This window comes from Mustela lutreola, chromosome 4, assembly GCF_030435805.1.
Source record: "Mustela lutreola isolate mMusLut2 chromosome 4, mMusLut2.pri, whole genome shotgun sequence".
Taxonomy (NCBI): Eukaryota; Metazoa; Chordata; class Mammalia; order Carnivora; family Mustelidae; genus Mustela; species Mustela lutreola.
Window position 1 is genome coordinate 132,340,409 of NC_081293.1, and position 11,120 is coordinate 132,351,528.

At 38.0% G+C, this 11,120-nt stretch overlaps 1 protein-coding gene across 1 annotated transcript; it reads left to right on the forward strand.

Moving 5' to 3' along the window:
• Nucleotides 1-5,946: 5,946 nt before the first annotated feature.
• GNG11 (G protein subunit gamma 11) lies at nt 5,947-10,603 on the forward strand. The gene is made up of 2 exons (XM_059171145.1): nt 5,947-6,432; nt 10,179-10,603. Exons 1-2 carry the CDS (start codon nt 6,337-6,339, stop codon nt 10,302-10,304), a joined length of 222 nt encoding a protein of 73 aa, XP_059027128.1. The 5' UTR covers nt 5,947-6,336; the 3' UTR covers nt 10,305-10,603.
• The last annotated feature ends 517 nt before the right edge of the window (nt 10,604-11,120 follow it).

An 11,120-nucleotide genomic window follows, 5' to 3' on the forward strand; every position in this document is an offset into this window, starting at 1 on the left:
TGGTTGGCTCAGTCAGTTAAGTGTCTGAATTTTTTATTTTGGCTCAGGGTCATGCTCTCAGGGTCGTGAACTTGAGCCCTACCTTGGGCCCCACTGTGGGCATGGAACCTGCTTGGGATTCTCTCTCTCCTTCTCCCTCTTCCCATTCACACTCTCTCTCACTCTTTCAAAAACAAACAAACAAAAACAAAAAACCCAAACAAGCAAAAAACAAACAAACAAAAATACTATGTTTCATGAATGAGTCTATATTATTCTGGTTGCCAATATATAGTTTTCTGTTTCTTAACTTCTCTTTCAACACTACTAATATTTTAACAGGAGGAAATTTTATGCTTAGCCTTATATGCTTTCCAACCTTTCTCTTCCTTTGTAGAGTTAGGAACTCTATTCTTTTGATTCTATCTTGAAGATCTATCTTGACAGAATGTGTACTCTGAAGATTTTCACTGTGGATGTTTCGTTTTCTGTTTCTTTTGCTCTCTCAACCCCCAGGCAGCAGTGATGGTTTTAACATAACCTCTTCCTACATTCTTACCATTTTTACTTGTTACCAGTGATGTAACTTTTTACCACAATACCAAATGGATCAAAAGGCATTCTGTGGTCATGGAGACAGCAGATTTAACCAGCACCAGAGTAAAGGTTATAAGAAGACAGAGAGTTCTGACTCTGGCATTTTACTGCCTGATTTTGGATGAATTACTTACTCTTTCTAAATCTCAGTTTCTTCTCCTGTAGTATAGGAATAATATGGTCCTATCACCTTTTTCATGGGGAGCTACATATTACATTTGGGGGATAAGGGCACTCAGCATAGTACCTGGCACATAGTAGCAACATCCAGTAAGTATTAACTAGTCGTGTTGCTGAGAAAGAAACTAGATAAATATCCAGAACCCTTTGAGAGCCAAGCATTCCATTCCATCCTATCTTGAAGAAAACTCTCACCAGTATAGCCCTTTTTTCTATAACAGTCTTAAGAACAAAGTGATAGAAAAATAGCTGTCTTCTGTATCATCTTGCTAATCAGTTTCCTCCTGGCATCTCACCAAGTTGACATAAGCCAAATTTCACTACCTTTGTGCTAAAAACTGAGAGATAATTTGCCTCTCATCTGTAACAAATGATGAGTGCTGATTACTGCAACTTGGAAACTATTTTTGTTGTGTTTCCTTGTTGCTATCTCACATTTACAGTGCTATTTTTGGGTTTGTCAGTGATCAGAATACAAGGGAATGCTAATTGATTGTCATCCTTTTTAAGAACAAGAATTATCTATTATTTGGTCTGGAAGGGAATCTTAAGGTGGTCCCAAGTTTAGCACCTAGCACTGTCCTTTCCACTCTGGCCGTAGTAAATGCTCAACAAGGATCAAGGTTGCACGCTTGTCCAACCCCTTCATTTTGAAATGGAGGAAATCCAGGCTCAGAGAAGTGAGTTGGCAAGTTTCTCGGGTCCAGACTCTGGATCTCTAGCTGAATGGTTAACACCACACTCTACCACATATCAAATATGCTTTGAGTATTAAGAGATTCCAGGATAAACTATTGGAGTTTATCTTTTTCCTCAGGAGACACTATTTTCCATTTAAAACTGCAGAACTCCTTTCCAGCCACACCCTTAGCCCTTCCTATCTCCCTGTTCCGCTCTCTTGTCTCCCATAGCACCCGTCACCATCTAGCATCCCATACACCTCACTGCATTATTTGTTTAATTGTGGTCTGTCTCAAAGGTATTTCTGTGTGCAATTTAGTGCTTATTATATGGTCCATTTATCTTTTTTCCCCCTGACTAAAAAAAGTATAACAGAATCTTGGCTATGGCATTTAGTAACATGTATGGTCCTAACTACATCTCTAGTTTTATCTAACACTGGAAATGGATTTGGAAGGCAGGTGATTCTAAGTGAAAACCCTGGCTTGTTTAATTTCTACTTCAACTCTTTGAACATCACTTTTGTTTGTTTATTTGTTTGTTTTTTTGTTTCTTTTCAAAATAAAATGAGAAACTGGAATGGATTCTTATATGAAAATTTAAAGTCACTTAGAACAGATATAGATAAAAACCTAATCAATGTCCTTTATTACAATAGACCTGGAGACTTCCTGTGGTCAACAAACTTAAGTATTAAATGATTCCCAACATGACACCCCATTTCCCCACCTTCTGCAGTTCCATCAGACTGATCTCTCCACCTGAAATGTCCCTCCACTCTAACTCATTTCAGCCCTTGGAAATCCTTCTTCTCTGAGGCTCCCTATAAATTATCTCCTCTGTCCCTCACTCCAGCCCAAGAGAATTCTGCAAAATCTTTTAACTCACTTAACATTCCCTTGCTTTCTTTTAATATAGTCTGTATGGTTGTGTTACTCTCAAATCTGTGTTACAAATTTCCCAAGCCAGAAGCTCTGTTCATCTTTGAAACTGCTATAACAACTCTTAAATTGTCTCTACAATTTAATTGAGTTAATAAGTGTTCAATTAAAAGCAGGAAGGACGGTAGTTTTTATTTTGGAGAATTCAAAATTCTTATTAGCTTAACTAAGGAATGAATCAACAGTAGGGTAACATTTTTGTTGCTTTAAAATACAGACTGTCTGCAGGAGTTGGAATAAGATAAAATTCATAGAAAGGAATACAGAGAAAGATGGTCTAGGAAGAAGATTGTGAAGTCATGACTATCCCACAGGATACACAGTTGCAACAGTGAGTGATTTTTTTTTCCCCCGGAATTTATTTCGGGGCCACAGATTACTAGGTTAAAATGAATGAGATAAGACTATAGGGAAACAAAAAATGTTCTAGGCATAGCCTTAACATTTGGCTCATCCACAGAATTCCCTGGTACCAGTAATGAGAATAGGTAAAGCATATATTACATACTTACTGTAATATATCATTTGAGATACTTGCACTTTGAAAGTATTTTGTACATATAGGTGAGTTTAAGCTTTAGCAAGGAAAGAAAAATGATTATTTTAATTTGCGTTGATTTGATTTTAGCCAGATTTCAAAACAAAGCTAATACTGAACTTCCTAAATTCCTAAAAGAATGTATTAACATAAGGAAAAGAGTAAACTGAATAATAAGAATGACCACTTACAATGGAAATTAAAGTCTTGTGAAAGCAAAATTGATAAAATAAATCATTTTTATATGAACTATAAGTAGTTAAGATGATCAGAGCATCAGACATAGGCCATCCTGTAACTTTACATTATCTCCATCTAGAAAAGGAAGCTTATGCATATAGTTACATGAAATGGGTGAGTTTATGAAATGTTCCATGTGATTTTTGTAATTAATTGAACTAAAACAAGTTAACTGGGTGGATCAAATATGCGTTAAATATGCTCCTTAGAAACCCATCATTTTAATGGCCTAAACAGTCACCATTAACTTTATAAATTCCAGAGGAGCAGAATTTGGGAAATAGCCTAGTTTATTTCCAACAACAAAACAAAGGCAGAGAGTATCTATGTCTTGCCAAAAATCACAAGATAGAGTAAGACAAGAACACTTGTCTTTTTGAGTTCAGCCTAGCATTAAATCAACTCCAATATAACTGCCCTTGATATTTTTTTATACAGTTTCCTTTATATGGATTTTTTAACAACACATTTAATACATCAGAAAAGTAACCAAAGAGTTGTTTTTCCTTTTTTTTGCAGGTCACAGTAGGTATTTCATGGCCTTTGCTCTTTTATAATTTAAAAGTAGAAATAACCACACAGTTAATTTTCTTAAACAGATATCTTTAAAACATTTGTCAAAAGACAGGGGGATAATAAAAGTTTCTAATTATACCTATTATCTTTCATTGCAGAGTAGTTTGTACACATACTATTTTGTAAAACAAATCTTATTAAAAGTAATATGTAAAATATAAGTAAAAAGCTAATATGACATTTGGCTATAACTCACTTGGATTTTAAACTTTGTTTATCCAATAAGTTTTGTTGATAGAACATTTCTGTGAGAATAGACAAGAAATTGTTTACCATGGTTGCTCTCTGAGAGGTAAATTCCATGCTTAGGGATGGGGGCTACATGCTCTTCTAAAAAGAAGTGTTGTATCCTTTTACCATTTAAAACCAAACAATAACAAGACATTTTTCAGAATGCTATGTCATCATAGGATTTCAGCATTTCCCAATTCACTTTAATCAGTCCACTTAATGTGATTTTAGTATCATGCATTATTCTGTAAGAGTAAAAACTAAATAAAATAAAATAAAAAGACTAATATGCATTTGCTCTCCAATTTAAGTTCTCTTAGTATGGGGAAGAAGTTAAATGGCCACTATGGATTTATATCTATTTATCACTGTCTGCAAGTAGGTGATTTCAAAAAGAAGAAATTTCCAGGCCAAAATAATTCTATTTTTATGATTTGGAAAAGACATGCATTAAGTTACTTAACTAGGTTATTTGATTTGGTGCTGAACTTATTTAATTTGGGCCATATTAACTACTTTCACTAACTTATTTATTTTTAACCAACCTTTTAAATCTGAGCAATGGGGAATCAAAAATCATTAATTGCTTTTGGAGACAGATGTGAGTTTTTTGTCTTGGCTCACCTTGCATACTAACGGTGGGTGGGGGGCCCTCTAGAAGCTTATTTAACTTCTTTGAGCCTGGGAGATCCTGGAATGTGTGGTAGTTAAAATATAGAAAAGCTCCCAAACAGTTTTCTTCATGAATGTGATTTATCAGATGTAGATATATAAATGCAATTAGAAATGTAACATACCTTAGCTAATTCACTGTTCCCCTGGCCCACTGTCTATTTTATAAATTAGAAAACCAAAATCCAGAAAAAAATAAATGACTTTTCCAGTGATAGCCAGTGGCAGAGCTGGGACTAGACCCAGAGTTCTTACCAAGTAGCTAATTGTTCCTGTCCCTCCAGTGTATTCATTGAGGACAAGGGGGTAGAACCTAGAGAGAAATTAGGAACAAACAAAAGCCTGTGCTTATAAAATAGGGAGTGGCTTGGGGTGTCTAAGCCCAGGTACCCTGAAATTCTCCATTCAGGCCACCACACTTAACTTGAATTTGACTCTCTAGGCAAGGAGGTCATCTCCAAAGAGAGAATTATCTAACTGCTTGGGAAGGTTTCTTATATTTGTGCTTTAGTTTTCTTCTAGGCTCTTGAGCATCTTTAACAAACCAAACATAAAGTTTTAGTTTATAGTCAAAGAGAAACTTTGTATTGCAGGTAAACATGTCAGGCCCCACACCTTTCCTGGCTTTACAAAATGGCAGCAAGATGAATACTACTTTCCAGAGAGCGGAGAAGCCCAAGCTGAGTGAATCCGCTGCCGACCTCCAGGAAGTTTGCGGGAGCCAGGAATTCCTAACCCTTGGTGTCGACAGTCACCCAAACCGCGGTTGATGGGGATTGGGGAAACACTTCCTGGTAAGAACTTTCAGATTCCTTCTTCTGTCTTCTCTAGTATCATCCGTGTGTCGTCCATATCATTACAAAACATTCCCCTGAAGAAAGAGTAAGAGCTCTGCTGTGGAAGTTGCAGACAGTTCATTAATGTCCGAAAATGGCCCTGCAAATTGGAAACAATATTCACATCCCAAGGCCCCCTTGACCCCCCCAATGTGTCACTATGTTTCAGGCATTAAACAGACGGGATGGATACACATCAACAGACATGGTGGGTGTTTCTGAGATTACAGCTCAGTTTTGTTCTCCTCCTGGGCCTTTTCCCACAACACGCATGTAACTGGGGAAAAGTAACACGCTGTATATTTTTGAAACTTGGAGAGGAGAAGGGCCGTTATTTCCTGCAGGCTAGTGTCCTCCTTTTCTGGCTTCGCAAACAAAACCCGGATGTGACTTGGGAACGGAAAAAAAAAAAAAAAAAAAAGGAACAAAAAGTAAAACTTCAGTTGTTTCTCCAGGAGAGTCGGCTAGTGCAACCCCAACTGTCCGGCCACAGCCCTGGCGAGTCCCCCGCGGGCGTGGCAGGCTTGGGAGCCGGCAGGGGGCCAGCATCCCGCCGTGAGCTCCGGCAGCGCCCAGCTTCTCAGGCTCCACTCAACCCTCCGGGGCTCGCTAGAGCAGGCTTCCCGCAGTCGAGGGGGCCTGAGAAAGAGCCGAGGACGCGGGGCAGGGTCGGCTTGTGGGGCCGCCCCGCAGGCAGCCGAGCTCTAGGGGCTCTGGGGAGCACGGCGGGGAGGCGGTCCTGTCCGACGCCGGCCGGCGGGCGGGGTGCGCGGGCACCGCAGTTATTTTGGGGCGCGTCCTAATTTGCTGCACTTCCAGCCTCTCCGCTTCCAGAGCTATCCCCAGGCCCGGTTCTGAGGCGAAAATGCCGGCCCTTCACATTGAAGATTTGCCAGAAAAGGAAAAGCTGAAGATGGAAGTTGAGCAACTTCGCAAAGAAGTGAAGTTGCAGAGGCAACAGGTAAATTGTCCCAGAGCATTTCCTTCTCTGAAATCAACCAAGGGCAGTTTTTCCTGGTTTGTTACAGTAAAGCAGTACTGCTTTTCTGGTTTTTGTTATCTCCCCCCCCCCCCCAGCTTCTCTTGAAGTAGGGCTTTTTGTTGGTACCTGGGAACTGCCAGTTGGTGTGGGGAAATCATCGGAGGTAAAGGAGAGCAAGGGTCGGCTGAGTAATTTAAAGCCAAATGTCAGAACATCTGAGCCTAGGACTGGGCAAATGGACAAAAAATTCTGCCTGCTGTTCCTTGGTTTTAAAAACTCAAAATGTAGGAAAAAGGCAGATGGCTATTTAGTTCCTTGATCTTTTTCATTATGGGAAAGAATGGTATTTTAGTGCTTTTTAATCACTATTTAATTCATATTTAATTTAGGTAATTTGAATTACATAATTTTGAATTTCACCAGGCCTCTCCAGAGGTATGCAATGAACAGCTCACTGGGGCTTGGGAACAAAACATTGCAATTTCTATTTTTATTCGTAACTCCCATCTCTTTATACCTTCCACTTGGTTTATAGGTATACACAGTGAACCAGTACAGCAGTATCTGCATTTATTTATAAATAATTATACATATATTTGGGTACATACAAAAATTCTTTTTAGTGATCATGATGTAAAATTTGAGAGACCACTGAAGTGGATTACAAATTCAGTAAGAACGTATGTCTCAGTGTTCAGAAGTCTCCACCAAAACGTGCTGGAGATTTTGTACTTTTGACTTCTTACTGCTAGCTTGAGCATGCATTTCTTCCTTTTTTTCCTCAATCAGGCAACCTAAAGTTCTGGAATAGGTTTTTGGATAGTTTTTGTTGTTGTTGTTTTGTTTTTTTTAGGAAATGATCCACTCCTTTCTCCACAGCAAGAAAAAAGTAAACTGATTTCATTTATCTATGGTTTAATACTAGAAATTTTAAAAAAAAATAGAAAAGGAAAACAATGTAAGTTAAGCAGTTATAGTAAATAAGCTCTTTTACTTTCCTGCTCTAATTATGGTAAATCTACTCATGACAGAGTCCTGTTACTCAAGATGAACATTTGAGTGCTATCTGGAAGGTGCGGATGTTTTTGAGTTTTACTTTATACACATTTCTTTTCTGAAATTTAATCTTTCACTTCCAAATCCCTATTCTTCCTAGATGTTTGAGTGCAAAGGTTGTTTCTCTCCATGTTGAAAGTTTTTGTACCTTTAAAAATACTGCTGTGCTTAAAGGAATAAGCAAAGCTACGGTACCCAAAGAGTAGGGTAGTTTCTTGAAACTTTAAGGAACCCATTTTGTGGATGACAAAGTGCAGTCCGTGTTGGCCACTGAGACTTTTTCACACAAGGCATCTTAGAGGTGACATATCAAACATAGTTACATATACTGAAGCATAGCCTTGTACAAAGTTGGAATATCCTAATACCAGAGTGCACAGAACTTCTAGGAGAAAAAAAGAGACAAGTGTCTTCTAGGTATTTTAAGCTTCAAATTTGAAATTGGGCAGGGACCTGGATGCAACTGACTGTGTAGAAATTGAAGGTGTCATTCCTGAGCCATTCCTCCCAGCTAGCTCCCCACCTCCTCTCCTTAGGACACACCCTACTGAATCAGTTTCCAACTCCAAGTGTATGCTAATGGGAGAGAAACCTTCAGAGAGAGCCTTAGCAGATACAAGGAGAGGTATCTGAATCCTAATGATAATACTCAAACATGTTACCACACACTTCAGTTTATAGAGTGTTAGTGTTCTACAACCATTATGGCTCTTAGATCATTCAGTGCTCTCCCTTTTAAGGATCAAAAACTTGAATCCCAAGGAGGCTAAGTACCTCCTTATTTAAGACCTCATAGGTAATGATACAGACGTGTACTAAAACACATGTGTTCTGATAAACTAGTTCATTATTCTGTCAATAAATTGTTCATGTCTGAGCTGTGTGCTCTGCTCAGGCCAAGGACACAGAATCCACAGGCTGAATTCTGGCTCCAGCTAACTGTTGCTCAAACACATCTTCTTGATCATGGAAGGAAATGCTCAGAGGAGTAATTATGTACTTTTGGAGGTTACAGATCTCTTTGGAAACCTAGTGAAGAAGCCTCTATAGAAACAGATACAATTTGGGGGAGCTCTAATCTTACCCACAATTATCTGTGGGAAGACAGACCCCAGATTGTGGTTACTTGCGTCTGTACTTCTGACAATTCCCATAAAATGTGTGCACTATGAACGTCAGCAACAAATAAGAGCAGTTGTTATCCAAGAGAATGGCACTTGAAAAGATTTTTATTTTACCACACTTTAAATCATCTAACTCCATCACCTAGTTCTATTATTTTATTTTTTTTTTAAGATTTTTTATTTATTTATGTGACAGGCAGAGATCACAGGCAGGCAGAGAGGCAGGCAGATTGAGAGAGGGGGAAGCAGGCTCCCCGATGCCGGGCTTCATTCCAGGACACCAGGATCATGACCTGAACCAAATGCAGAGGCTTTAACCACTGAGCCACCCAGGTGCCCCTCGTTCTAAATTTTAGAACAGTGGTCTTCACTTTGTGTGCAAAAAGTATGTGGTGTATGGGAGTATAATATTAAAAATATCTGATTTTGGTTAGATTTAAATCTCTTCTGAGATTTTCAGTTTTCAGTTTATGTTTTATAATCACACATTAAGTATAACACAGTAGCATTTATACTTATTTATAAAATAAGTAAATTAGATATCATTACATAATTATGTACATTTTGGAATATATATATCTAATATATATATATATTAGATATATATATATATGCAAGCATGTTTTTGTGATCACCATTAAGACAATTTGAAGATTATTAATCTAGATTACAAATTCAATGGGACAGTTTCCCAGGGTTAAGAGATCTCTATTAGAATTTACTGGAGCTTCTGTAATTTTTACTAATTTCTTCTTAACAATGCAGGCCTTCATTAACACACTAATCCTTTTATTTTCTTCCTTTTTTCATCCTTTTTCTTTTTTAAATTCACACTTGTGATCTGTCTCTGAAGGATAGAAATTTTGAAAACACTATTCAGTCCTTTCTTCATTACAGAAAAAGTTTCAACTAATTACATAAACACAAGGATCTCATATAAGCCCAATAAACCTCAGATAAATTTTTTGTTATGATCATTGCCCTCAAGCAATGGGAAGGAATCCTGAATAGAGACACAAATGGTATGACTGGGCAACCTCAGCCTCTCCAGGCATCAGACTTTCTCCAATGTTTCTATCATTTTGTAAAATTGCAGAACATGGCACACACCCATAAGTGAGAATTTTGGCAGGACATAGCCCAAAACATTTGGGGATTATCTCTTACTGCACCTGATCATTAGCATGGGAAATTGAAAGTGCAGTATATTTGGTTTGTAAAATATTATGAATAGATCATAATTATATTTCAGCAGAGGAGAGAATTCACATGAGCCACAATGGATAGAAATTGCTGGGATGAGCTATTTAATACAATGACTTTCAAGCTTTTTGACCCTCACCAGACTGAGAAATATATTTTACATAGATTGTGCCATTCATATATATATAACATATATATATGTTATACATGCTTTGTACAACTATTTTTATACTATTTTATTTTTTTAAATGCTAGTTGTGCTCAATTATGTTGATTTCACTAAAGGGTGCTAATGAAGTGTAGACAATCCTGACCTAATTCATTCTTTTTTTTTCTCTTAAGGTATCTAAATGTTCTGAAGAAATCAAGAACTACATTGAAGAACGTTCTGGAGAGGATCCGCTGGTGAAAGGAATTCCAGAAGACAAGAATCCTTTTAAAGAGAAAGGCAGCTGTATTATTTCATAAATAACTCTGGAGAGAAATTTCATCCTCAGTAGAAGAACTAGTTTGTTTTGTTTTTCTGAACTAAAACCGAAATTCCTTTCAAAGAAGGAAAACAAAATTTAAAGACTTTCTTAAACACTTATATTGATATGGTTACGTATCAAAGCTGTGTGCTTCTTATCTTTGCTCACTACACCTCCTTCTTAAGAGGGCAGAGAGTATCAAATGTACAATTATGGAAATAAGGACATTACTTGTGCATGACTCACCTCTTTCAGTATATTGCTTGATGCCTTAAATAAAGTTTTATCTCTGGAAAATGAGTGTTGGCAATTTTTAAAAGCAGTTTGTTGCTGGGCGGGGGGTTGGTGTTTTTTGTTTGTTTGTTTTGCATTTACTTTTATATTTTTCCCATAACCATTCACGTTTTTGGGACACATACATATCAAAGGATTAGGGGATTTGATAGATCAGTTCTCCAATCTAGCTCTCTCCTTCAAATCTCAGTTGGTTTACGATGCTGAGTTCTGACTTCTGGAATGTTTCTGATCTAATTTTAACTATGAGGGAACCAAGGGAGTAGAATTCCTCCCATTGATGGAGTAGCTGAGTCAGGAACCACATTAGCACTCGAAACCCGCATTACCAGTCACCATACAGATTTTGGTCAAAGTGTTGCTGCAGTGGTGCTGTGGGGAAGGGCCACATGTGGGGCCTGCGAGAAGCCCCCAGGAGGTCAGCCCCAATATGTTCATCCTCAGGGAGCTTCATCTCTCACAGGATGCATGTATTGGCACTGTGACCCTCTGGCCCTGTGGCATTGGCAGAGACACTGGG

Coding starts and splice junctions, on each gene's coding strand:
- GNG11 (XM_059171145.1), top strand. CDS start 6,337: ATGCCGGCCCTTCACATTGAAGATTTGCCAGAAAAGGAAAAGCTGAAG. Junction 6,433..10,178: donor TGAAGTTGCAGAGGCAACAG/GTAAATTGTCCC, acceptor TTTTCTCTTAAG/GTATCTAAATGTTCTGAAGA.